The sequence below is a fragment of the Mustela nigripes genome, chromosome 14 (assembly GCF_022355385.1).
Source record: "Mustela nigripes isolate SB6536 chromosome 14, MUSNIG.SB6536, whole genome shotgun sequence".
Classification (NCBI taxonomy): domain Eukaryota; kingdom Metazoa; phylum Chordata; class Mammalia; order Carnivora; family Mustelidae; genus Mustela; species Mustela nigripes.
The window spans coordinates 18303248-18331193 of NC_081570.1; the positions used below are offsets into that span (position 1 = coordinate 18303248).

At 42.8% G+C, this 27946-nt stretch overlaps 2 protein-coding genes across 4 annotated transcripts; one reads left to right on the forward strand and one right to left on the reverse strand.

Moving 5' to 3' along the window:
• Positions 1–9995: 9995 nt before the first annotated feature.
• LOC132001807 (pre-mRNA-splicing factor SYF2-like) lies at positions 9996–19258 on the forward strand. The gene is made up of 6 exons (XM_059376692.1): positions 9996–10360; positions 13175–13300; positions 14260–14377; positions 14467–14557; positions 15232–15330; positions 15826–19258. The coding sequence occupies exons 1-6, from the start codon at positions 10151–10153 to the stop codon at positions 15989–15991; spliced, it is 810 nt and encodes a 269-aa protein (XP_059232675.1). The 5' UTR covers positions 9996–10150; the 3' UTR covers positions 15992–19258.
• A 2408-nt stretch (positions 19259–21666) lies between these two features.
• On the reverse strand, positions 21667–26111 carry RSRP1 (arginine and serine rich protein 1). 3 transcript variants are annotated; one of them, XM_059376689.1, is made up of 5 exons: positions 26028–26111; positions 25237–25836; positions 23919–24070; positions 22727–22807; positions 21667–22106 (listed from the first exon to the last, which is right to left on the reverse strand). In XM_059376689.1, the coding sequence occupies exons 2-5, from the start codon at positions 25775–25777 to the stop codon at positions 21987–21989; spliced, it is 894 nt and encodes a 297-aa protein (XP_059232672.1). In that variant the 5' UTR covers positions 25778–25836; positions 26028–26111; the 3' UTR covers positions 21667–21986. The 3 variants fall into 3 exon arrangements, with proteins under 3 accessions (XP_059232672.1, XP_059232674.1, XP_059232673.1); XM_059376691.1 differs by lacking the exon at positions 21667–22106 and adding an exon at positions 23503–23547 and having other exon boundaries at positions 22744–22807; XM_059376690.1 differs by lacking the exons at positions 21667–22106; positions 22727–22807 and adding an exon at positions 22891–23280.
• Between the last annotated feature and the right edge of the window lie 1835 nt (positions 26112–27946).

Below are 27946 nucleotides of genomic sequence, written 5' to 3' on the forward strand. Positions count from 1 at the left end.
AATCTTGTTACTGGGAATGAGGCGACAGGAGATCTTACAGACACGGGAGCAACACTGTCAATTTTCAACCCCACCAGCCCCTCTGCATCCCTTCATCAGAGTACAGAAACGTTACAAATGGTGGGCTTGACTAATATCCCATGACAATTTTTAAATCCCTGCCTATCCTTTTTTCAGCTGGGGCCTTTACAAGGCACTCATCCATTCCTTCCAATCCCTACAATTGCTGTTCACCTGTTACGCTGTGATTTTCTGGAGATTTATCAGGCATACCTTTCCTTCTTTCAAAATGGGTTAAAAAAAAATTCTTTTTAAAGCTCTAAAAATAAATAAATAGAAAGGGAGTGCCTGGCTGGCTCAGTCAATAGAGCATCTGACTCTAGATCTCAGGGTCATGAGTTCGAGCCCCACTTTGGGTGTAGCAATTACTTTAAAAAGGCAGGAGGGGTGCATGTGGGTGGCTCAGGGGGTTAAGGCCTCTGCCTTCAGCTCAGGTCATGATCCCAGGGTCCTGGGATCGAGCCCCGCATCTGGCTCTCTGCTCAGCGGGGAGCCTGCTTCCCCCCTTCTCTCTCTCTGCTTACTTGTGATCTCTCTCTCTCTGTCAAATAAATAAATAAAAATATTTTAAAAAATAAAAATAAAATAGAAAGGCAGGGGGAATATTTTTGCAAATAGCAGAACAGCACACAGAAAAATCTATACAAAAGAAGCCTACTTCAATACTCTTCTTTCCTAAAATTCAAAACCTACAGCACCCCCTCCTGGACACTGTCCTGACACTCTTCTGTTCAAAAGTCCCAGAGACATCAGACGTATACACTCTGCCCCTCCTATCTAAATGGTCAGATTGATATTAAACCACTCCCTAATATGTAACAATATTCTCTAAATGCTGAAGCCACTGAAGGGATTAAACCTGTAATCAAGGTGTGTGTGTGTGTGTGTGTGTGTGTGTGTATTGATTATTCCATGCACTAGTCCTTATAAAATGCCAAATTTTCCCATCTGAAAATCTCATGGCAGAGGATGGAGGTTTGTGCAGGCCCTTAGAGCAGTCAGTAATGTTGCTGTTCCACAACATCCACGCGTGCCTAATCCTCACACCTTACTTTCTGCTGTTCCTCCAGACAGCTAATCTACACAGGAGTGGATTCATGTAGTGCCCTCTTCAGTATACCTGTGGACTCAGACCATTTTTATTTCCCATCACCTGGGAAGGAAAATAATATACCTAGACAGTTATATCTCAAGGTCACACTGGGAGCCCTACTTATGTACCCCAAATCTTTAAAGCAGACATAGCTGATATAACCTCCCTTCAAAACTCTATTTATTACAATATGTGGGCCACCATCTTCTTTGCTCCCCTTCGTAAAGAGCTTGTTCAATTGATAGTATCCAACTGTTAAAAGAGTGAGCTGGAAAAAGCAAAAGAGAAATCATAATTGAAAATGCCCTAAGTCGGAGCACCTGGGTGGCTCAGTGGGTTAAAGCCTCTGCCTTCGGCTCAGGTCATGGTCCCGGGGTCCTGGGATCGAGCCCTGCATCGGGCTCTCTGCTCATCGGAGAGCCTGCTTCCTCCTCTCTCTCTGCCTGCTTCTCCATGTACTTGTGATCTCTGCCTGTCAAATAAATAAATAAAATCTTTAAAAAAAGAAAAAGAAAATGCCCTAAGTCAAGGGGTGGGGGAGAAAAAAATAATTTTTATTATATTTTATTTTAAAAAAAATAAAATATCCCAAGTTAAATATTTGAGATATGTCATTAGTGACAAATGATTTCTCTTCAATCCTAAAAGAATAAGAAGCATTGGTTCCCTTCCCCTTCCTCAAAACAAACAACAGTTGTGGGGATTCCTGAGACCAGCTGGATATTGCCGAAACTGAATTCTTAATTTCTCTGCTAACCTTAAATTCCTTACTTAAGACACTGTAACCAGAACCCTTCCATTGGACTAAATGAAACCAACAGGCTTTTTTTTTTTTTAATTTATTTATTTGAGAGAGAGACAGTGAGAAAGAGCATGAGTGAGGAGAAAGTCAGAGGGAGAAGCAGACTCCCCATGGAGCTGGGCACCTGATGTGGGACTCGATCCCGGGATTCCGGGATCATGACCTGAGCCGAAGGCAGTCGTCCAACCAACTGAGCCACGAAGGCGTCCCCCAACAGGCTTTTGAGAAGGTAAAACACGTTGCTCAATCCATGCTCTGGGGCACCCCAAATTGTCAAATGCCCTTCTTCCTCTTTGTTCATGATCACAAAGCAAATGACAGAGACATGGAGACCAGTACGGGTCTCCAGGGAACTCCAGTACCCAGTGGCTGAAGGACTGCTACCCTGCGTGAGAACTCTAGCAGCCACTGCTGTTTTGTCAGAAGACACAGAAGAAGCCATCATGAATTTCTATAGATCATTTAAGTTTCATGTTTGGTGAAAGCTCTCATCCACTAGCAAATGAACCTCCTGTGACATTCTCCTGCTGTCACTTTCAAACCTGTCTATCACCAACTGTCACTCTTTAAACCCTGCTACTTTTTTTTTGTTTGTTTGTTTTATTTTTTTTTATTTTTTTTTAAAGATTTTATTTATTTATTTGACAGAGAGAAATCACAAGTAGGTAGAGAGGCAGGCAGAGAGAGAGAGGAGGAAGCAGGCTCCCTGCCGAGCAGAGAGCCCGATGCGGGACTCGATCCCAGGACCCTGAGATCATGACCTGAGCCGAAGGCAGCGGCTTAACCACTGAGCCACCCAGGCACCCCTGTTTGTTTTATTTTTAAGTAATCTCTACACCCAGTGTGGGGCTCGGACTCACAAGAGATATTGATCCGGGGGTTGTAAGTCCAAGCCCCATGCTCCACTGACAGGAGCCCCAGCCAGGCATCCCTAAACCCTGCAATTTTTTTTTTTTTTTTTGCCTCTTTCCCCTGATGAGATTCCTCATGACTATATTACTATGACTGATCCACTGCTGACTCATAGACTAGGTCTTCAAGAAAACCCTATCATAAAGGCTGAATAATTGGGTTCATCGGTAATTCTTATTTAAGGGATAAAATGGGAAAATACCAGCAGGATATGCTGTAACCAGCTACAGAGATATTTAAGGCTAATCCCCTACCTAGGCCCCTACAGCTCTGTATGTTGAACTGTTTTCATTTCTCTTATATAGTTGACACACAATGTTATATTAGTTTCAGGTGCATGACATAGTGATTCAATAAGTGTATAGGTTTTGCTGTGCTCACCAGAAATGTATCTACCATCTGTGACCACACAACCCTATTACAAGACGACTGGCTACATTTACTCCCTATTCTGTACCTTTTATCTCCGTGATTCATTCATTCCATAACTGGAAACCTCAACAGGCTGAACTTTTGGCCTGAGCTAGAGTTTGCATTCTGGCAAGAGACAAATGTCTGATAGGATATACTGATAGCAGGCATGCCTTTGTGTCACACGTGGTTTTGGTATGCTTTCAGAACAACAACAATTTTTAACCTCTTCTGGCCAAAAGATTAAAAATAGCTTTTATGTGTTAGAACTATTAGATTCTATTCTATTACCAAAGTCATTTGCTGTAATTAAAAGTCCTGGCCACTTTGTAACAAACACGGAGAAAACCAAAGGAAACCATATATCACACCCACAGCAAGAGCTGGTCTACTCTAAAAGGAATGTTCGCTTCAACCGCTATTGGTAATTGAAAATAAATAATCAAGACACTCAACAGAAAGCCACCTTTAAGGAAAAGAAAAGACAGTCAAATCAAATTGCAAATTTGGCTCGTTCTATCTTTGGTCTGGGTTGGATGGACTGCCTGTCCTCCCTGATTCGCAAGGAAACTACTCCAAAATTCATTCATGAAATGACCCACTGGAGCACAGAAAAAAAAAAATGATAAATTGAGGAAAACAATACTTTTTGTACCCTTCCCACAAAACTGCATCCGAAATCTATCAGCATTGTCCAATTTATCCAAAACATAATTCTGGGAAACCTATTCACAGTCCTGTGGGGCATTTCCCACTGCCTTCAGGACGCTTTGAGGTATGCCAATCGGATTTTATCCAGCTTCCACCTTCTCAGGGATGTAAATATGGGTTGGTAATGATTTGTATGTACGCCCATTGGGTAGAAGCCTTCCCTTGTCACAGAGCCACTGTATCAGCAATAGCCAAGTTACTGTCAGGAAACATCACTCTCAATGAGAGAATCCCATCTGAATGGCACAGCAATTGGCAGACCCATTAGTGGGCAAATAATTAAGACAATTTTGATATTTGGTCTATTTTACATTTTCTCTTTTTTTTTTAGATTTTATTTATTTGACAGAGAGAGACACAGTGAGAGAAGGAACACAAGCATGGGGAGTCGGAGAGGGAGAAGCAGGCCTCCTGCCGAGCAGGGAGCCTGATGAGGGATTCAGTTCCAGGACCCTGGGATCATGACCCAAGCCAAAGGCAGTTGCTTAACTGAGCCACCCAGGCACCCCTATTTTACATTTTCATTAATAGTCAGGATTGGCAGAAAAGACAGATGGTATAATTAAAACCCAACTAGCTAAATTTAGAGAAGCCGTCAACTTACCCTGGCCTAAGGAACTGCCAATTATATTGTTAAATTTAAGATCCACACTTTTCAAAAAACAAAGTATTGTCCTTCGAAGTAGTAACTGGAAGACCTATGAGATTAAGTTCAGGAATTCATGAACCTTTATTAATTAAAGGATAAATGCTTGAATAAAGGCTTTAAGAGACCTTAAAGAAAATGAGTGCCTTGGTAGAAAAGTTCTTCCACAGAGCACACCCAGGAGACAGACATCCTACAGCACTGCCTTCAATCTGGAGATTCTCTCCATTGGAAAAGATATCTCCACAAGGATGCTTTCTTTGGAGCCTCAATGGAAAAGAGACTACCAGATTACTTTGAACAAATCCTTGTGCAGTTAAACTCAAAGGTATTGATTTTTTGGTTCATGGTTCTCATTTAAAGAAAGCTCTAAAATGAGGTGGGCCACCCTTCTCTATCAGAGAATTGAAACTTATGACATCCAAAAACAGATGACATCTGAGTAGAGAGCTATCCCAAGACTCTGGACCAGGCCTGTATATTACAATTTCAAAAAATTTTTTCATCATACTTTAAATTCTCTTATTCCTCTTCTCCTATGATTATTATGCCAGCTGTACTGTCCAAAGTTTTATTCACACATGTGACCCTGATCCTTGCATTTCTGATTACAGAAATACTTGCCTAAGTGGGGAGTTTTATGAATACTTAGGTGCCTAAATATATTTATTTATTTAAGGAAACGTGAAGGTTATATGAGTATTTTATAGGATGATTAAGCCAGTTGAAATATTTGTGATATTACTCCTTCCGATTGGAATTCTCATGACTTTTGATCTTTGACACAAGGTCAGGCTTCTCTACTGGTGGTAAAAATCCCCTCTTTCGGGGTGCCTGGGTGGCTCAGTGGTTTAAGCCTCTGTCTTCGGCTCAGGTCATGATCTCAGGGTCCTGGGATCGAGCCCCGCATTGGGCTCTCTGCTCAGCAGGGAGCCTGCTTCCCTTCCTCTCTCTCTGTCTGCCTCTCTGCCTACTTGTGATCTCTGTCAAATAAATAAATAAAATCTTTTTTAAAAAATCCCCTCTTTCATAAACTCCAGTTCTTTAGAACTGATTGAGGTTAACAACAGATACAACCTTAGATCACTTTGTCTCACATTTGTTCCAAAAGCCCTGGAGTTCTTGTGTTAATTTTCCCAATAGAGATGAGAAACAAATGCACAGAAAACTCACAGCCCAAGTACAATCATATAATTTTTAGAAATCATTTGGTTAGGTGTCTCTTTATCCTATGGTGTCCAGTCATGGGACGTACAATTGATGGAAATGTCTTTCTGCAGTAGGCCCGCTCATTTTCCCAAAACAAAAATCAATCCGACTGCTGCATATGTGGACAGCTTCCTCTCTCTAGCTTGTTAGAATTACCATGGTAAATATTACCACTTTCTGCGGGGAGACTGGAAGGTCCTAAAGCAACACATTAAGGAAGAACATGTTGACACTGGTATCCTTAGTACATCTGACATTAGTAAACCTGATCCAGAAGACTAGCCTACAGCACAGTATTAATGACACAGGACCTAAGTATTCTTTTTCTGTTAACCAAACTATGCAGGCAGCCCACCAACCTGTCTACCAAAAGAATCCTAAAAATGTGCCTGGGTGGTTCAGTGGGCTAAAGCCTCTGCCTTCAGCTCAGGTCATGATCCCGGGGTCCTGGGATTGAGCCCCACATCGGGATCTCTGCTCAGCATGGAGCCTGCTTCCCTTCCTCTCTCTCTGCCTGCCTCTCTGCCTACTTGTGATCTCTCTCTGTCAAATAAATAAATAAAATATTTTTTTAAAAATGTGACTGTCAGAACCATGTATGGCTATAACCAGATTTGGGATGATTTTTGTGGCTTACCCCAGGATATGGACATTGGAACACCCAGGGACCCCTATGTTGGGAACAACAACAAAATCACTCTAAGCAGAACCAACCTCATTACACCCAACATGTGAATAAATATCTGGAACTTTGTGAGCATTCTGTTACACTGAAGGAAAGTGACTGGTTTGGCACCAAGAGGCCACACTGTCCAGGTGTTTACTGAGCAGCCCTGAATGGAGCTCAGTGGTTATGATGAAGTCCCAGAACCTAAGTCAGGTTCAGTGGGGTGAGGAGGTTCGGAGCCGACGACTAAAGAAAGAATTCTTAAGACGTCGTTGGTGCAAAATGGTGGTTTATTAAAGCACGGGGACAGGGCCCGTGGGCAGGAAGAGCTGCTGCCCCGGGTTGTGAGGGTCGGCATGTTATATACCCCACGGTTGGGGGGAGGTGGTGAAGGGATGGGAGATTTCAACAGAGTTCTCACGTGTTAGGGAGGGCCTACAAGGTGCCGGGGGGAGTCCTTGCCCTGATGGCTTGATCAATGTCGTCTTTAGGTCAGGCACTAACATCAAGATAATTGGGGGATTCTTGGTGGGGCATTATGATCTGGCTATCATTTACATTCCCTTCTACCCCAGTCTCCTCCAGTTTATGGTGGGAGGGGGACATTAGGGCTTCAGAAACCAAGAGTTATTTGCCTCTGGAAATTTGTGCTATTGATAAGGTAACCTCCCTGTTTAGGTCTCTAGGACATCTTATAGGGCAAGGGAGATTCCTGTTCTGCAGGATTGTGATCCTTGCAAGTTAACTATTTATCGTTTTATGGCAGTCAGGGGTGCCTGAGGAATGCTACACATATGGAGGGGAGTGGGTGAAGAGGGGGTGCAAGGCGCCAGCTTTCGCTGTGTCCTCAGCCAGCCTCCTGCTCCCTCATCAGTTATATGGCATGGATCTTAGGCCGTGCTTTCCACCTGGATGGTTAGATCATCGCACCCTGTCTTTCCCTGAGCATGAAGGAGATTCCATCCCACTGTTATTGTTCCCTCTGTTGGCCAAGATGTTATGATGTATACAGAGGCTTTACCAAATGTACCCAACAAGCTTTAAATGACAGCCAAAAAAGAATATTGTGCATTCTCACCCAACGAATCTATCATGTCTTTACTAAATCATATGAGAAAATAAATAGATGTCCTAAGCAATGCTTACATATAATTCATGTTATGCCTGTGCAATTGTACCTGTAGGATAAACCCCAACAGCATAAGAGCTGAGTCAAAGAGGAAATGTCTTTGTAACTTTTAAATAAATATTGCCAAATTGCCCTTCCTGAGGATTGTACCAATGTTCAGTCCTACATGACCTCTCCATTTGGCTCAGGCCTCCTCAAAGAATGGTAACTGGGTTCAAAAAACAAGCATCTCAAAACAACCAGGTGGCATCTGTTTCCGCTTTTATGACTTAGCCTCAGAAGTCATGTAGTGTCACTTCCTCCACAGTCACACATTCAAGGATTAGGGATATAGATCTTACCTCTCCTTGGGAGGTGTGTCAATGACACATTGTAAGAATAGCACATAGGGGGCCCCTGAGTGATTCAGTGGGTTAAAGCCTCTGCCTTTGGCTCAGGTCATGATCCCAGGGTCCTGGGATCTGCTCAGCAGGGAGTCTGCTTCCCTCTCTCTGCCTGCCTCTCCGCTTACTTGTGATCTAAATTAAATTAATTAAAATTTAAAATAAATTTTAAAAATCTTTAAAAAAAAAAAAGAATAGTACATAGGATGAAAGATCTTCAATCATCTTGGAAAATTCATTTGGCCACACAACTTGTTCTGTTCGTTGTTACTAAATCTTTGTAAGTATTACTTGAACAAAGAGCTCTTCTAAGACTTCAAAAAATTATGAAATTGTTACCATGTCCCACGGAAAGAATTGTAGTGGATATTTTGTTTGCTCCTTTGGAGCCACCTTCCACCAGTGTCCACTCTGTTCTGCACTCACCAGTGCTGGTCTGTAGGGTCTGTATCAATAAGCTCTCTTGTTTATTGCTCTCTTCTCATTGGATCCTTCCAATGAGTGGCACCCACAGAAGAAAAGAATGATGTCAGGATACTTATTCCATGCCTGGATTATGGGCTGGTTTCTTTGGTCACAGCTTCTATCTGAACACCCTCTCCTACTTCTCCTTTGCTTACCTCTTTAGGACTGGGGTTAGCCAATGGCTTCCCCCTGCTCCTAGCCCTGGAATGCTTCACTTTCTTTTTCTGGTTTCTCTTAATCCAGTCTACAACTTTGTAAACAGTCCCTTCATTACACTCTCCTTAATTGTTTGGTTTCAGTTTATAGGGCTCTGAAAAAAATATTTTGTAAAATCTGTAATTCTGATGGGATCTTACTGAAAATAATTTTGTCGCTGACATTTCTGTATTCCTAAAGAATATAAATACATGTAAGATTCCTCCATCAATTCATCCATGATATAGAAAAAATAAAGGCCTAGAGTTGCTGCTTTAATAGTGGTTGAGAAATGTGTCTCCTTTAAATCAATGGCATTAAACAAGCAATTCCACATTTATTTAATTACACTTATGTAAATGCAACAAAGAAGAAAGTATGACGAGCTATAACAGGGGAAGCTGACTCTTCAGGGGGTGGAGATGAAGGCTTCCCTGAAGAAAGACATTTAAGACCTCAGGCAGGAAAGGGGCACATCTAATGCCAACTGGCTAAAGTCAGCAATTACTCATCATTTGCTATGGGCCAGGTACTAATCACAGATACTTCACCCATATTACCTAATCTGTCCTCAAACTACTCTGTGACATGGGTATTGCTTTATTATTTCTTTTTCATAAATGATGAACCAGAGAATACACTAATTAGTAAATAAAAAATAAGAACAGGTCATTATTGAATGAGTAGACAGATGAAGAATGCCTTTCTTGCAGAATTTTCCGAAGAAAGTCAAAGCCTCAAATTAATCCAAGAAATCTTTCTGCATCACGAAGATGCTCGAGATCCCAAATAATCTCCAACTGGTTTATTCCCTCATCCATTCAAGAGTTTGATATTAGTTCATACCCTGCACTAGGGATCGTTCGGGCCACAAGGCATCAGCTGTTGTTTTGGAGCTCACGCTATGCTGAGCAGGGCCACCATAAACTGAAGGCAGGATTAAAACAGGACGACGTGACGGTAACTGTGAATCTACTTTGTATTTAGTACTCAGAAATCGGAATACAAGGCCGGTTGGTTGATGGGCACAACCTGTGCTTTGGGTTGCTTTCTCTCACATCTGGTGGTTTACTCCCTTTTCTCCCTCACCCTCCCCTTTACAGTCCCAATAGCGCTGACGCCAGTCCCTTTGGTTTTACCGCGCCGCCCAGGTGTGGCTACTCAAGGCCCCTCACTAGCCTGGCCCAATCGGATGCCGCCCAGGGCTGCGGCGGGCGGGGATTGGTTCCTCGTCTCCAGGGCGAAGCAGTAAAGGGCGGGCCTTTCCCCTGAAACCTGTAGCTGCCGGCAGCCGGAAGTGAGCAGGCGAGTCGGAAAAGTTATTTGTTGCCGCCGGAAGTCTGAGGGATAAAGCGCTGCCGGGTGATGGCAGCTGAGGAAGAGGCTGGGGAGGTGGGTGGCGGGCTTTGCCCAGGGCTTGGGGATAAAGGTGTCTGCGGCTAGACGTTTGGCCCACACTTACAGGCGATGCCGGGGAGGGAGGCGCACGAACCGTGGGATCCGGCGGCAGTGAGGGGAATCGGCCCCGGCCGCCCCGCCTCTAGCCCGTCCTCTCCGCGGCAGGTGCCGGTGGGCAGCGCGGAGGAGGGGGAGCGGCCCCTCGCAGGGGTTGCGGTTCTGGCCGCCCAGAAGCGTGAACAGAGGCTGCGCAAGTTCCGGGAGCTGCACCTGAAGCGGGTGAGTAGCCCCCGAGGCATCCAAGACCTGTCACCTGGGCGGCCTGCGAGTGTTGGTGGAGGGACAAGCAAGTGACACGTCTGACACGCCTGACAGACGCGCGGTTTCAACCCTGATAGCACACTGGAACCGCTCGAGAACTTTTTTAAAAATGCTCATGCTTAAGTCTCACTTCTAGAATGTCTCACTTAATCCGTTTCTGGATCCAGACACTGGTTTTGTCTGTTGTCACACAGCAAGTTGGCTACTCACTCATTCATCCCAAACGCCCTCCTCCACCCCCACCCCCCCACCCCCGAGCTCCTAGTGAGCCACAGCCAACCAGATAGCGTGGATACAGTGGCAGGTGTGGTAAGGCTCCTGCCTGCCTGGTTATGGAGGCAGGTCCATAACAGTAATTACTCCGCGAGTTGGTAATTGTGTGTTAAAGGGAGGAACAAAGTGCCTCGGAAGTTCAAAGAAGACCACTATAGACTAATGGGACAGCTAAGCTGCTTGAAAGATGAGTAGGATATTATCAGACAAGTAAAGGAAGTTGGAGGAAGAGGTATCCAAGCAGTAAGGACAAGTGCAAAGACAGAGTCCTCTTTAGGGGGGGGAGGCCCGCAAGCACTGGGAGACAGGATGTGTGTGAGGAGTGTAGTTATTTGTGTTTTCCCAGAAAAACTCAATTTAAAGACTCATCAGACACACATACTTAATTTGAAATACTGTGAAAAGGGTAGGCTGTGAAGTAAATATAATTCAAATATCAAGCTTTTGTAATTTTTTTTTTAAGATTTTATTTATTTGACAGAGAGAGATCACAAGTAGGCAGAGAGGCAGGCAGAGAGAGGGAGGAGGAAGCAGGCTCCCTGCCTAGCAGAGAGCCCCATGTAGGACTCGATCCCAGGACCCTGAGATCATGATCTGAGCTGAAGGCAGAGGCTTAACCCACTGAGCCACCCAGGTAGCCCAAGCTTTTGTAATCTTTAATGGATCACTGGTTCTAAGTGATCAGTTACTGCAAACATCACAAAAAGGGAGAAAACCAGAGATTATGTGTCTCCTGATAGAAGTATATAACACTGGCTTCATATAAGTAGACTTTTTAAATAATACCTGAACTGAATGGAACCACTAGATCTAAAGACCAATTTACAAGAAATAGAGGGGTCAACGGAGCCTCTTAAAGGAAATCATAGGGAGGTAGCTAGCACTTTGGGAAATGGGACAGTCAGCCTGATCATTTTCACAGTCCTCGAAAGAGCAGGGGGTAAAAAAGATGGAGAAGGAGACTACAGATTAAATAACCTTAAGAGATGTATTGACTAGTCGCAATATATGGAACTTGTCTGAATTCAAACTGTAAAAATAATGAACCCTTGAGACCATCAGGAAAATGTGAACATTATAGGATGAGAATTCATTATTTTGGGAGTGTGATGGTGGTATTGTTAGAGAGATCAAAAGGGTGCCTGGCTGGCTCAGTCAGTGAAGCATGCAACTCTTGATCTCGGGGTTGCGATCAAGCCCCACATTGGGTGTAGAGATTATTTAAAAATAAAATCCTTTTTAAAAATGAGATATTAAAATATACATAGATTGGGGAAGAAATAGGCAGAAATCAGGAAATTTGGTCTTGGCCTAACTCTGCCACTAATTCTGTAAATCTAAAAACTTTCTCAATTTCATAAACATTAGATTGGAGTCTCCCATCACCTTCACAGCTTATACATGTGACCACCTGCCCACTTGCTCAGTGTTTATCTTTAAGTTGCTATTTAAATGTAATATTACTATTTAAGATGGGAATTTTACATTTTTATGTCTTTAATCTATAGGTTCTCTTTTCATCTTTTCTGTTTCTGGGTTTTTTTTTTTTGTTTTTTTGTGTTTTTTTTAGTTTTTGTGTTTTATTTTTATTTTGGGTTTTTATTTGGGAGGTCATCTTGTTTCATTTGTTTGGAAAAAAAGACTTGTTTTTCTGTAGCTTCCCACTGTCTGGGTTTTGTGGGTTACATTCTGATGGAGTCTGCTACCCTGTTTGTTTTTAAGAGGAGGTGTTAGGAAAGGTGTTTTCAGACACTTTAAACCCATTAGTTGATGAGAATTTGTCTTGGACCCAATTCGAATTAAAAGAGACATGAAGGGGCGCCTGGGTGGCTCAGTGGGTTAAGCCTCTGCCTTCAGCTCAGGTCATGATCCTGGAGTCCTGGGATCGAGCCCCACATCGGGCTCTCTGCTCGGCGGGGAGCCTGCTTCCTCCTCTCTCTCTGCCTGCCTCTCTGCCTGCTTGTGATCTCTCTCTCTGTCAAATAAATAAATAAAATTTAAAATATATATATATTAAAAAAAATAAAGAGAGAGACATGAAAATGGAATCACCTTCTCAGTATGTGACTTGGTGTCATTCACTAGCATCTAAAATCCTCTCAAGTCCCTCCCTATAGTAGAACTCACACCGTGGGAAACCCTGTTTCAATCCAATCCTAAAAGACTTGCTTACATCACACAGCCAGAGAGTAGTCAAGTCCGTATATCCCTCAGGCCTTCTTACTTCCAAACCGTAGCTCTATGCATCCCTACCACCTGGTTCCTTGAAAGTAGTAAAAGGATATTTAAAGATATAGGAATAGGTGTTGACTTTCTCATCTCCCCCTCCATAAATTCCCCCAACACAAATACACATGTAAAATTCTCTAGTGGCTCTCCTCCATTCAGGATAAAATGCAAAGGTTTGCTTTGGATGCCTGCCATACAAGAAGACAGGTAATGTCTATTTAGATTTGTTTCTATACTTGTGCTGACAAACTTTGTGTGCTTTGGTGGTAGAATGAAGCTCGAAAGTTAAACCACCAGGAAGTTGTGGAGGAAGATAAAAGACTTAAATTACCTGCAAACTGGGAGGCTAAAAAAGCTCGTCTGGAATGGGAGCTGCAGGAAGAAGAAAAGAAAAAAGTAAGTACAAGTCCACCATCCTCACAGTCTGTGGATTGTAGGATCCTCCTGTGTTTCATCCAGGCAACGTGTGGCACAGTGGGTGAGCCCTCCGGGTCTGGTCTCAGCTGCATCTGAGACAGTTGTGAGAATAAAATGTGTAAAACACTTAACAGCAGTGCCTGGCACATACAGTGGAATGAGCAATGGCTGTCAGAGTAAGAGCCAAAGCTGCAGTAACAGAAAGTCCAACAATAAGAAGCTATAGGGGTGCCTGGATGGCTCAGTCATTAAGTGTCTGCCTTCATCTCAGCTCATGATCCCAGGACAAGCCCCACGTCTGGCTCCGCTTAGCAGACCTGCTTCTCCCTCTCCCTGCTGCTCTCCCTGCTTGTACTGTCTCTGTCAAATAAATAAAATCTTTAAAAAAAAGAAAATGAAACTATAAAGCTCATGAGTCTCCCATGTATTAGCTCCCCTTTGAGCAGCCCAAGTCACCTGGCCTGATTGAACTGCAGGGGAGGCTGGGAAATGGGGAGCCATGAGCTGGGGAAGGAGGGGAGAAAGGATTTTAATGGACACCGCGGCTGTTTTTGGTGTCAGTGTTACAGAGGGTTTTTTTTGTCTTTTTTTTAATAAGAAATGAAGCTCTGGTGATTTTTTTTTTTTTTCCTAAGATTTTATTTATTTGAGAAAGGGAGAGAGAGAGAGCACAAGCAGGGGGAGGGGCAGAGGGAGATACAGACTTCCTGATGAGCAGGGAACCTGATGTGGGGCTTGATCCCCGGGCTCTGGATCATGACCAGACACCCATCCGAGCCACCCAGGTGACCCTAGATGTATTATGTCTTACAGATCACAGAAAATTACACAGTTTTCAAGCTAAACAGTTTTGATGTTATTAGGCTTCTCTTAATTTTAAAGGGGTTGAAGAATGATCTAAGGGAGTAAAACTAATGATTTTTTCCCCCTCTTTTTAGGAATGTGCGGCAAGAGGGGAGGACTATGAGAAAGTGAAGCTGCTGGAGATCAGTGCAGAAGATGCAGAAAGATGGGAGAGGAAGAAGAGGAGGAAAAACCCTGACCTGGGGTTCTCAGGTAAAACTGGCTTTTACTTTATTGAATGGGCCTCTTAATAATAGGTTAATAATGCCCCAACACCTGAAAAATCTGGATTCTCCTTTTAGATTATGCTGCCGCCCAGTTACGCCAGTATCATCGGCTGACCAAGCAGATCAAACCTAACATGGAAACTTATGAAAGACTGAGAGAAAAACAGTAAGTGATTTAATGGTATATTCTTAGTATGTTACCTGGAAGGACTTGAATTTAAGAGCGCTGATTCTGGAGCTTTACTTCCTGGCCTTGGGTTCTGGCTCCACCACTTATCAGATGTGTCACACAATTTTTCCTCCGTTTCCTCATCTGTATACACAGAGTAACAGTGCTCACCTCACAGGGTGTGGGGAGTGTTAAATGAATTAATTCGTACAGTGTACGTACTGTTTGGCACATAGCACTGTATGCAGTATCGTCTTCATGGTTACAGCTGCTCCTACTCTGTCCCTTACCTGTGGAGGTAACTACTTTGCCCAGGAGCGGTAAGCAGTGCTAAGCTGCACTTGCTCCTTCCCTAAGACCAGTAGTGTGCTTAAGATCACAACTGTTTTGATAGGGAGAGTGTAGCAGAGAGCGCTCTAAATTGTTCAGAGCACACAGTTCAAGCTCTCTCTGTGCAGCTTGTTAGGTGAGTCCATAAGCCTCTGGTCCTCAGCTGGTCCCTCACGTAGGCACTAGAGTAGGTGATTTCTTCAGTACCTTTTTTCAGGTCTGATTTCTCTTCTTTGTAATCAAATATGATCCCCGAGGTTTCCACTTTTGACCACTAAACACTGTCCAGTTCAAATGGTAGAGAATTTTCATGGTGTTATTTTCACCTTGCTCTTTCTCAGTGGAGAGGAGTTCTATCCAACATCCAACAGTTTTCTTCATGGAACCCATGTGCCCTCCACAGAGGAAATTGATAGGATGGTCATAGACTTGGAAAAGCAGTAAGTACTATCATGCAACCTTAAGTTTTAGTACTAATGCTTCATGACAAAATTAACTTTGTGGTCTTCACGTGTAGCAAAGGGTAGAAATTAAGGAACACCTGAATTACTAGTTTGAGGAGTGTCCCATCACTGTTATTTGTACATTTGTGTTTTGAATAGGGTAATTATTAGGCAGAGCCAGTAGTGTATAAATTCTCTCAAAGTAATTTGTCACTGACCTTGTATTTCAACATGAACTTGTGTTCCTAAGACTAGATTGACAGTACTGCTAACTTATAAATTTAGTGAAGTTCAGTGAACTTAATTCTTCATAGAATTTTTCCCTAAAGATATTGCTTTCAGTCTTAAGACCAAAAAAGAAAGCAGCTTGGAATTCTGTATATCTGTTTCCATTACTGATTCTACTCTTAGTTAATTATTTGGGCATGTTTTATTAAGATCAAAAAAAGAAGGCAATTTTGAATATTGTCAGTTTTCTTTTCTTTCTTCCAGAATTGAAAAACGAGACAAGTATAGCCGGAGACGTCCTTATAATGATGATGCAGACATCGACTACATTAATGAAAGGAATGCCAAATTCAACAAGAAAGCAGAAAGGTTCTATGGGAAATATACAGCTGAAATTAAACAGAATTTAGAGAGGGGAACAGCAGTCTAATCTCCTTTGGGAACTCTTTTGACTGCCAAATTCTAACAGTAAACCAGGACTATTACCTTTCCTTTTATAACTTGTTAAGTGTTCTATAACTATGTATTTTCATGCTTATATATTTATTATTCACTCATTTCAGAGACAAAATCTTATGTATTTTTGTTCAGTGTGTGCACTTCATGTGTGTACCCTAGTGGGCTTAACACTACTAGCTACAAACATATGTCATCATCCTTACATTTGTCATTTTTTTTTTTTTTTTAAAGATTTTATTTATTTGTCAGAGAGAGTGAGCACAGGCAGACAGAGTGGCAGGCAGAGGCAAAGGGAGAAGCAGGCTCCCCGCTGAGCAAGGAGCCCGATGTGGGACTCGACCCCAGGACACTGGGGTCATGACCTGAGCTGAAGGCAGCTGTGTAACCAACTGAGCTACCCAGGTGTCATGTTTGCCTTGAACTAGAGTTGAACTTGGGAGCTTCAGAGATAGAATGCTAAACTGGGACTAATTTTTCTTGTATGCTATGGTGGGTGGAGAGAGGAAGGAGTTAGTGGCTACTGGAAATTCCCCCTGGCCCTCCCTCTCCATAAGTAGTCACAATTAACAGGTGCTAGCCTATCCCATGCTCTAGCCCAGGGCCCAGGTACATTTATGGGGCTGGCACAGAAAGTAGGAAAACTGATCCTCTAATGACATTTTGTATATACACCATTTTTAAAAGCAAATTTCCCTCGGAAGAAAGTAAATTAAAACATTTGGTCAAAGTATTATTAAAACTTACATAATACAAACTTTTGAAAAAAAAAAAACCTAATTGAAATTTTAACCTCATTTCAACTGTAACTGAAAAATGAGGGCATGTAGTTTGAATAGTAGTTATGGGAAATATAGGGCAAAAACCTGAAAGTCAGGAGTATCCCATAAAAGTAAAGGTTATTTGTGCCATTTTATATGAAAAGAGTAGGACTGGTATCCGTTATGTTGGGCACACCAGTAGCTCTGATTTTGTGAATGACGGACAGATTAAGATGGTAATGTGCTATTAATGATTCAATATACTATGAATAAGGAAACTTTTAATGTTGTACATTCACATGCAGAATGAGGTAGAGCTATACATACTAACATGAAAAGATGCTCATACCCAAGCAGTTTGTGTGAGGCATTAAAAAAAATCCAGCATGTACTTCATACTATGATTGCCTCTGTGGAATGGAAACAGAAGCAGTAATTTTAGTTAGACTTCCTTTTAGGTGATTTTTTTTTTTTTAAGATTTTATTTATCTATTTGACAGACAGAGATCACAGTAGGCAGAGAAGCAGGCAGAGAGAGAGGAGGAAGCAGACTACCCGCTGAGCAGAGAGCCAGATGTGAGGCTCGATCCCAGGACCCTGGATCATGACCTGAGCTGAAGGCAGAGGCTTTAACCCACTGAGCCACCCAGGTGCCCCTAGACTTCCTTTTAAAAATAATTCAAGGGCAGGCCCCTAAGGGGCCCAGTCTGTTAAGCATCTGCCTTCACCTGAGGTCATGATCCCAGGGTCCTGGACTGAGCCCAACATCAGGTTCCTCGCTCAGTCAGAGCCTGCCTCTCCCCTTGCTTGCACACACACTCTCGCTGACAAAATCTTTAAAAAGAACAAATGTGTAACTCCCTTAAAAATAATTCAAGGGATACCAGGAAATTAGGCATCTGCCTTGGGCTCAGGTCATGATCCTAGGCTCCTGGAATCGAGTGCCATGTCGGGCTCGTTGTCGCTACTCAGCAAAGAGCCTGCTTCTTTCTCTGCCTGTTGCCCCCTGCTTGTGCTCTGACAAATAAAAACCTTAAAAAAATAATTGAAGACAGGGAGCCTGAGTGGCACAGTTGGTTAAGTGTTCGGCTCTTGGTTTCAGCTCAGGTTATCTCAGGGTCCTGGGATTGAGTCCCACATCAGCCTCCCTGCTTAAGATTCTCTCTCTTCCCCTCAGCCCCTTCTGCTAGTGCTGTCTCCAAAATAAATGTTTAAAAAAATAAATTTTCAGGGGTGCCTGGGTGGCTCAGTGGGTTAAAGCCTCTGCCTTCAGCTCAGGTCCTGATCCCAGGGTCCTGGGATCGAGCCCCATGTCGTGCTCTCTGCTCATTGGGGAGCCTGCTTCCTCCTCTCCTCCTGCCTCTCTGCCTACTTGTGATCTGTCAAATAAATAAAATCTTAAAAAAAAAAAAAAAAGAAACGAAACAAACTAATAATCTGTTAATTACTTGGCGCTCCAGTATTTCCCAAGAAAACATGTAATACCGGTGTACTAATGGAAAAAGAGAAGGCTAAGTTTATTAAGGATAGGTTCCATAGAGATCCTAATAATCCAGATTTAAAGGAAAAATAGGCATACCTGGCTGGCTCAGTTGGTTAAAGGTCTGCCTTTGGCTCAGGTTGTCATTTTGGGGTCCTGGGATTGAGCTTTGCATCAGGCTTCCAGTGGGGAAGAAGTCTGCTTTTCCCTCCGCCTCTACCTGTTAACGCCTGGCTCGTGCTCTCAAATCAATAAAATTGTTCAAAAAACAAACAGATTTCTCCAGAGGAGAAAAACACTCCCCAAAAAGCCACTGCTGCTTCAACTGTCCGTCTGATTTGAGGATTACTCTGAAGTTGACTAAGTGGATGGTCAAATACGCAGTATTTTAATAAGCTCAGTACAGGAAAGGTTCATTTTGAAGAGCTGGAGAGTAGGCACTGGAAAAAAACTCAGGAAACTCATTTCCATTAAGTAGCTGGTAGCAGTTAAAGGCAGCATGGGGGAAATTGCCAGAGAGCTTGTAGAGAGCAGCAGGCCAAGGATACAATCCTAACAGTGGGCAAAGGACAAAGAGCCAGTGTAGAAAGTGGAGGAGGTCAAAGGAAATAAATGCATTAAGTTCCTGAGTCAAAGAAAATTTTGAAGGACTCTCTAGAGAGTGGAAAGCACTCATTAAGACCAAGTTTTATTTTACTAGATAAGCATATTAGAGGTTTTCAGCAAAGAAAATGAAAGGACAGCATGCTATGGGGAGTTAAATGTGGTTCCTCTAGTTCACACTTTAAGAAAAAAAGCAAAGGGTTTAATACCTGAACCAATTTAGATGTGCTTTCCAAAATGGTGGCCACCGTAGGACTTGGAAAGTGCAAACAGGTGCTTTAAGTGTAAGATATACACTCATCACAATACCTAGTACAAAAAAAGTTAAAATGCTACTATTCTTTTGAGATGACACTTTAGATATACTAGAATAAAAAAAAACTTTTTAATTCTTTTACCTTTTTCACTGTGGTTCCCTCATTTTCTCCAGACAGCACTGAGATCTAGTCTTTTGGTACACTTTCTCACCTTCAGCACCACCTTGCTATACGGTCCACAACTTAGCATCATGGTATCACACCTGGGCAACTGTATCCCACTTACGTAGTGACAGCCAGTCTGGGTATACACACACAGTACGTTTATCTTCTATGTTACAAAGCCCAGGACTGACTGACTACCACAGACAAGTGAACTTAATTAAACAAGGAGGCCGTTAGTACTTGATGGGGCAATTATGGGGGTAAAAAAAAGATGTTATGTTTAAACCATACTCTTTTCAGGACACTAGATAAAACGATCCAACAGACTAAGAAATGAAATAGTGAAGCCTCAAGTGTGCTAGTAAACTGAAGGAGAAACTAATGGTGAAGAATGTTGAAGAGAAAAATCACTGTGAAGTATCAGAAACAATAATAAGCCAGACCCTTCGGATATGATGGAGTTGGGTTAGAAGAGAGGACTTGTCCAGTCACTTAGCTGTTAATAAGGGCTAATATTCAAATACAGGTCATAATCAAGAGAAAATGCTATTACCAGCAAAATGAAGGTGAAAAGGGCACCTGGGTGGCTCAGTGGGTTAAAGCCTCTGCTCAGGTCATGATCCCAGGATCCCAGGGTCCTAGAATAGAGACCCACATCAGGCTCTCTGCTCAGCAGGGAGCCTGCTTCCCTTCCTCTCTCAGCCCCCAACTCTGCCTTTAAAAAAAAAGTGGAAAAGATTATCACTTCATTCTTTTCCAAAGTTTCCCTCACAAGGAAATCCTCTGCAACTTTGCTAAGAATACTAAATATACTAACAAAGTGTTCCTATTAGCCTCATTTTCAGTTACAACTCAAATCGTCACCTTTTACTGGATTTGGCTGCAATCACGCCAACCTGCCAATGTAATGTTCTCAAGTCTTCTTAGAAAAAAAATGAACCTACTGCATAAACTTTCGTACTCCCTTAGGAGCATGTCCTCCTCCTGGTTAACTACTACTGTTAACCTAGATGTAAAATGGACATGTTCACCCAGAGCAGCAAACCTTACAGTAATTTCCCATTTATTGTCCTTTTGAGTTTTTCATAAGGTCAAATTTTATTTTTTTTTTTTTTTTTTTTTTTAAGATTTTTTTTTTTATTTATTTATTTGTCAGACAGACAGAGGGAGAGAGTGCGAGTGAGCACAGGCAGACAGAGAGGCAGGCAGAGGCAGAGGGAGAAGCAGGCTCCCTGCCGATCAAGGAGCCCGATGCGGGACTCGATCCCAGAACCCTGGGATCATGACCTGAGCTGAAGGCAGCTGCTTAACCAACTGAGCCACCCAGGCGTCCCAGGTCAAATTTTATTAGAGCAGCTCTCTCCCATACATTTTAGGACAGAAATATTCTATTATCCATACTTTCCAATAACACAGCCACTAGCCTTAACACTTCAGAAGTGGCTAGCATGACTGAGAAACTGAATGTAATCAGTGGCTAGGTTACTGCAAAGTACAGGTAAAATATTTGATAGTACAGCTTTAGTTAACAACAAATTAAGTCCCACTTGAGAACCTTTGTTACTGTCCCTTCTATTTTAAGAATTCATGACTTCTACCTACTCATCTATTCAAATTATTTTTGAGTTGTTGTCTCTTAAAATTCTGCTTTTCCTGTTCTCTACCGTATCATCCCTATTAAAAATCTATTTCATTATTTCCTAAATTTAAAAGACCACCCAAATTGATGACAAAATAGAAAAAAAAATACTTAAAAAAAAAAACCATAATAAAGAAATGCAGCTAAACATCACAAATTTTGGAATTCAAGGAGGCATTCCATTTCTACCTCTTTGGCTGAGCTTCCTACCCTGAAGCTAGTAGTTTAAGTCGTCTAGGACAACACTATGCCAGAATTCCATAAACTTTAGGCATAACTTCTGAAATTTAAATGAAGACCCACATAACTGGGGATATTAATATTCAGCTCTGGGGTGGAGACTTTGAGATTTAGCATTTCTCAGACTCCACAATCAGTGAACCCTATTGCCATCACTCCATGGATCTAGATTTGGGATTAGCAAAGTTTTAAACAAGAAACACTTTATGCTCTTTTAAAATAAAGATTCATGGGATGCCTGGGTGGCTCAGTTGGTTAAGCGGCTGCCTTCGGCTCAGGTCATGATCCCGGAGTCCTGGGATGGAGTCCCACATCGGGCTCCTTGCTCGGCAGGGAGCCTGCTTCTCCCTCTGCCTCTGCCTACCTCTCTGTCTGCCTGTGCTCGCTCTCTCCCTCTCCCTCTATCCCTGACAAATAAATAAATAAAATCTTTAAAAATATATAAAAATAAAAAAAATAAAGATTCATAATGTAATATATACATATATAATAAAGTGACACAAATTTAAAAAATAAAAAATTTATTAACAAATATAAACATATCAATTACTGTTCTTACAAATTTTGCTCTTACATAACTGGTATTATACAAAACATTTACAAGTATATGTACAAGACTCCCACCTGTATGAATCATCTGGTCCGTGTGTTTTATCTATAAGAAATCTAAAATGTTAATATTTAAATATAAAGGATTTATGTATTTCTGTGTCATTGTAATTCCAACAATTACCACTAAATGACTCCCAGAGATGGAATAATGCTAGAACACACACGTGCAATAAAGTGCATTTCAGCCAACCTTATACATTAGTTTTCTTTTTTTAGACAGGTAACCACAATCCATATGGACTTTTCTTCTTATCTATTTTGGGGGATCCTGAAGAGGTCTCTTCAGCAGTAGCTTTAGCGGATTTCTGAAGCATTGGCTTTGCTACAGAATTCTGTAATAGAAGAAATTCTTAAGTCAGCTATACAAACACATTGTATCCAAAATACTTGTTCACAAAATACACTAAGCAATCCCATTAAAAACTAAAACTTGAGACACCAACCACAGAATGGAATGTGGTTGGACAGAATGGACCCCACATGATCCCAACTGTTAAGCCTACTTTAAATACTAGGAAAAAAAAACCAAGATCTATATGCAAAGTAGATTGCAAAATAATGCACTGACAAGGAGTTTTCAGTTTTGTTTAAGCACTTAGAGGATTTTAAAATATTTGATTACAGGATTTTCTGAAATGTGGTTTTAAAATAGTTCAGTAAGTACAGAAGAAATATGTAAAAATAAATACTGGTATCAAAAATGTATCATATAATAGAAGGTATTATATATGGTACAAAAATGTACCATATATAATAGAAAAAGCCAATATACCAGTCACTTCTAAAAATGGTAAAAAAAAATTATGAAAGGTTTATTCTATCTAAAGTGGCTTAGTAGACCCGAATTAACACCACAAAAACAATGAGTATTCCAACAAAAATAAAAGCCCACATAATAGAATTATATCCCTTAAGTCCAATTTTTGAGTAGTCAATGCCCAGATATACTCACATTAGAGCTAAAAGCTATGCTTTTTTGCTGAGAAGTCTTTTCACTGGGATTTTTAGTTCCATCTTCTAGTTTTCCCGACAGCTAAACAAGTAAGAGAAAAAATACTTTAAAAACAAAACTGATTCAATAATCAGCTTAAGGCACTTTTCCCTAACACTATTATATTCCCCTGATGCAAATCCAGTTAACTCTGAAAGTAAAGTCATAGCAGAAAATACTTAGTTCCAAAGAACTAATAAGGCATTTGCCAGCTGGAAACCTAATCTGAAGAAGCAACTGGACTAAGACCTTGTTTATTACTAAATACTTAAGCAAACCCACATCTGGGTTTGAATGGTAGATTCATCTAGAGAACGACTTTCGAATCTTAACTGATTCTATCAAACTTCTAACTACCTTAAACCTTGAAGGCTATGAATTTTATACTTTCTACTTCATGTAATTAAGACCACACAGTGCAATTTACCAATGCACATCCTGCACATTTCTGGAGAATTATAATAAACTTATCTGCAAGTGAAGCAGGCCTCTTCTTCTGTAATCTTTCAAAACATCTGGAATATATTGCATATATTATGAAAGGGACATCTGTATCACAGATGCCCCACATTACAAACGGTTTTTTAAAAAACTGTCTTTAGTGTCTTATTAAAATAGTACCTATCCCGACATCTAGCATGCACATGGATCTAACAACAAAAAACTAAACTTTCAGTGTGTGAACGTAAACTTCAAATTAGTTAAACCTCTGATGCTTTTGCCCATTTATCAATTACCAACAGATTTTCTTCATCAATGTCTGGAGACCACATTCATGATTTCTATAAGACAGAAATAAAGCAGATAAACTATACTGTATGTTAAATACAGAATTTGTGGGAACATAATGTTGCAAATGAAAGCTACAGATAAAATACTCTGTAAAGGCTATTTAGAAAATCTCAATAGCTACACAGAATTGCCAAATACCACCTACAACTATGAAACTGATTAGTATTTGTCATATGAAAATAAAGATCACTAATTTCCCATTTTCATGGGGGAAAGACCCTTTCTGGAGCTACTACTTTGATCTTAACAAATTATATTTAGGCTTTTCAAGAAGCACTCTAAGATAAAACAAAAAAAGTGGCTAATTACATTTTCCTAAGAGCAGCTTTCTGAAGACTCTGGATAAACCTAGAATACTTACCTCAAACTTTGCATCACTGCTTGGTACAGCTGTTCCACAGTTCGTCTCTTTAGATGCAAGAACTTTTCTGAGACTAGCTGGCAAATCAAAATTAGCGGTTCCTAAAGCTTTTGCTGCATTGGCTTTTGCTATTTCTAACAGCTCCATTCGATCTACAAAAACAAGACAATTATTACTCCTGTAAATCACTTCCCCAAAGAATGCCCATTTTTAGCTGAGAAAAGCAAGCAAGCATCCTTAAATATTCTCAACTGGTTTTCAATTTTCTTTACCAAAGGCCTGAATTTCCCAATTGTTTTCTTTCCCTTCAAATGTGTTTCCCTAAACCTATCAAGTTCTTTTGTAAGATTTTATATATGGCACAATCACCACAACTAATGAACCCATACAGATACATTCCTAAATCCACTTTAAGATTTCTAGAAGTCTTTTTTAGTATTTTATTTATTTGACAGAGAAAGACATCATAAGTAGGCAGAAAGGCAGGCAGAGAGAAGGGGGGCAGCAGGCTACCACCAAGAGGAGTGCCTGATGTGGGGCTGGATCCCAGGACCCTGAGATCATGACCTGAGCCCAAAGCAGAGGCTCAACCCAATGAGTCACGCAGACGCCCAGATTCCTACAGGTTTCCAGTCAAGTTATCTTTTTCTGTTCTGTGATCTTACCCACCATTAACACATCACCTGTGTTAAAATACTGGAACTGCGGCACCTGGGTGGCTCAGTTAAGCATCTGCCTTTTTCTGGTCATGATCCTGAGTCCCAGATCAAGGCTCCCACAGGGCTCCCTGTTCAGCGGGGCGTCTGCTGCTTCTGCCCCTCACCCGGCCCCCCCACCGCGTCCTCTACCAAGTAAGTAAAATATTAAAAAATAAACACTAAAACAAAATCCAATTGTTCCACTAACACGGTATTGACAAAAATGGTTTTGATATTCTTCTTCCCGCTCAACGGATAACAAAAGCTTAAGACAAACTGAGCCACTAGCAATACCTAGAAAAGCTGCACGGAGAAGGGCGGGCCAACCACTGGGAAAAAGGAGTTCCTCTACCTCAAGCTGTTTAATTCCACAATCGACTTCTAATCCCCAAGAAAAAGAACGTCCACTTTTAAAACGGGGTACCAAACAGAGTGCTTTTAACTGCTCTTAACCTAATGAGTCCGTTCTGTTTGCTCCCAACGAAACTACTAAGATTACAAGCGCCAAAAGCAATGGAAATCCGCACTACAAGACTACTTTGGTCCCCCGGCGTAGTCTTGCTGTCGCCAGCCAGCCACGCACGAGGGTGCAAAAGAGAGCTTCGCACCAGGGGACTCACCTTTCTCACTTAAGCGAAAAGGGGTTGGGCTCCGCGACCGGGTCCGGGATCTGCCCCGGGACCCGCTCCTCCAACTTCCGCGTTCCTCAGGGTACAAGGTGCGGCCGAAGCCGTAGTATCGCCGCCCCCGCGGGAGCGCGTAGGCCCGTCGGTAATACGAACGTCCCCGCGAGCGGGACCGGCTGCGGGAGCGGGGCCGCGACGGAGACCGACCGTATCTCCTGGACGCGCCGTAGCGCCTGTCGCGATACCGGCGGCCGCGGGAGCGTGACCGGCTGCGCGAGTAGGAGCGCGAGTAGCGCCTGTACTTTCTCTGGTGGCGCCTCCTGGACCAAGACCTGGACCTGCTCCTCCTCCAAGACCGGCTCCGACTCCGCGACGACGCCCGGCTCGAGCCGCTGGAGCGCGACCGAGAGCTCCCGGAAGACGAGCGGCTCCTGGATGCCGAGGACAGACGGCTGGACCGGCCCGACCGAGACGTCGAGGGGGACTCCTTGTGCTGCGGCGAGCCCGGCCACAGGTCGTTCACGTACTGGGACATCTCGGCGCGAGACTGCAAGCTTCCCTGTCTCAGAGAATCCCTGCCCGGAAACTCGGCACCTGAAATCCACGGGGGGGGGGGACCGGAAGTGAGTCGCGCGGGCGGATCCCAAGCCAAGAAACTAAAACCCGTTCCGACTCCAGGCCGTGACGGCCACAAAGGCCAGCCTGCACGCCCTACCAGCGGCCCCTTTGTGCGTCACCCCCAACCCACGTACCTGGGACCGACCCCGCGTCACTGGAAAACTTACCACCACAGGCTGCCGAGGCCACACCAAAAGTGAAAGTAAAGGACCAACAGACGCCCTCCTTTCGAAGTTGAGGACGAAGGGAGACTTTTCGAAGCTACTCTCGAGAAAAGCAGATTAACAACCTCCCTCTCCGACCTCCAGACGCGGACTGGGCCGGCGCCAGCAAACGCGTCGAAAATACCAGAAGCCGAGGCGCAGAGCATGCGCAGAAACGTTGGCACGGTGGGCGTGCCTCCCCTTTGCCCAATCACCGCCCTTTCTCCTCTCTTGGCGCGTCCCGCCCCGTCCCGCCCCGTCCCGCCCGCCGGCGCAAAGTCCTGGAAGCGTAGGCGGTCCTCGTCCTGGGGGAGGGGGTGGAGCGGGGCGCGGAGCTGCTGGATCCGGGTACCCGTGGGCTGTATTTGTTGCTGAACCCGGCGGAGTGCGGATATTTCTTGCGGCCGCAGTCCCAGGCTGAGGACGCTCTCTCTGCTGGGTCAGTGCAGGCCGGGCCGTTGCCTCAACTCCCCAAGAAGTTGCAGGCTCGGGCTGACCCTCCCTGGACTCTTCACGGCCACTTCTTCCGGACCGGTGCCAGGCTGCGGACGTCCCAGGATTTCCGTCAATGCAGTATCAACTTAGAAAAGGTCGCTTACGCCCATGTTTTGCCAAGTAGAGATTAAGAAAGTTGGAGACAATTCGAGACACAGCGGACCTATACCGGGGGTCAGAATGACGGCTGAAAATTCAGTTCCAAAGACTTTGTGCTTGCTTTTAGGGGATTAAACAATGGTGGTTGTTTTATTTCTGGGGATTTGTAAATTGGATACATTTCAAACATACTTAGGCTTAATAAAGCATAACAGTTGCCCTGAAATAATTTTTCGTTGAATGAATTAATCACATCTGCAAATAGAGTCATTGTTTGAGCCTTGCGAGTCAAGAGTGGCAGTTTTACTAAAGTTGCGTTCTTTCGAGGGAGCTATATAAATTTTTTCTCTTCCTCATCTTCAGCCCACATCCCCAAATAGGCAAAGAAATGGAGGGAATAAAAACCTTATCCCAGAATCTGCACCCACCCATGTAACCTGCATTGGTTACTGTCCACAATCATCCACATCTCTAGGGAAGTATCGTGATGGAAATCATTCCTAGGGAAAGAAATGTTTCTTCAGAAACGTTTATCTAAGTGGTATCACAACAGAAGACACAATGCCCAACTGCCAGGAACTTTTCCTGAAACTTCTCATAAAGCTATATGAGTCACAGAAATATAAGAGCTTCAGATTTGACAAGTGTATGTGTTGGGAAAATAGGATGATGGGAGTGTGGAGCTTTGGGTTATTAAAAAAGAGCGTGGTAGGAGTCTCTGACTGGTGCAAAATACCAGTCAAATGAGTGCCTAAAATAAGGCGAGTAGAGGGGCGCCTGGGTGGCTCAGTGGGTTGGGCCGCTGCCTTAGGCTCAAGTCATGATCTCAGCGTCCTGGGATCGAGTCCCGCATCGGGCTCTCTGCTCGGCAGGGAGCCTGCTTCCCTCTCTCTCTCTCTCTGCCTGCCTCTCGGTCTACTTGTGATTTCTCTCTGTCAAATAAATAAATAAAATTAAAAAATAATAATAAGGTGAGTAGAAAAATCCTGGATGTTAACAGGAGGATATTTAAAACCATGGGATATGTTACCTTGCCCGTGTGCATGATACTGGTATATTCGTAATGAGGGAAGAGAAGGACAAATTGAGGACAAATCAGAAGCTGACACCCACCCCCAGCCAAGGGATATATGTGACATTCTCTGTCATTTCTAGTTGCCCTAAAGCCAAGGAGAGGAAAAACAAATAGTTGTAGGGTCACAATCCTGTAAGGCATAAGGCTTCCTCAGTTTACAAATGTATTAGGAATCTACAAGAATAAAGCATTTCTTTCAATAACCTAGCTTCCA

What these genes read in the sequence shown, in the direction of transcription:
- LOC132001807 (XM_059376692.1), top strand. Translation starts at nt 10,151, where the DNA reads ATGCCGGGGAGGGAGGCGCACGAACCGTGGGATCCGGCGGCAGTGAGG. An exon ending in GGGAGCTGCACCTGAAGCGG is followed by an intron (nt 10,361 to 13,174) that starts GTGAGTAGCCCC and finishes CTTTGGTGGTAG; the next exon opens with AATGAAGCTCGAAAGTTAAA. An exon ending in AGGAAGAAGAAAAGAAAAAA is followed by an intron (nt 13,301 to 14,259) that starts GTAAGTACAAGT and finishes CCCTCTTTTTAG; the next exon opens with GAATGTGCGGCAAGAGGGGA.
- RSRP1 (XM_059376689.1), bottom strand. Translation starts at nt 25,777, where the DNA reads ATGTCCCAGTACGTGAACGACCTGTGGCCGGGCTCGCCGCAGCACAAG. An exon ending in GCAGTGATGCAAAGTTTGAG is followed by an intron (nt 22,808 to 23,918) that starts GTAAGTATTCTA and finishes TTACTTGTTTAG; the next exon opens with CTGTCGGGAAAACTAGAAGA. An exon ending in GCATAGCTTTTAGCTCTAAT is followed by an intron (nt 22,107 to 22,726) that starts GTGAGTATATCT and finishes CTTCTATTACAG; the next exon opens with AATTCTGTAGCAAAGCCAAT.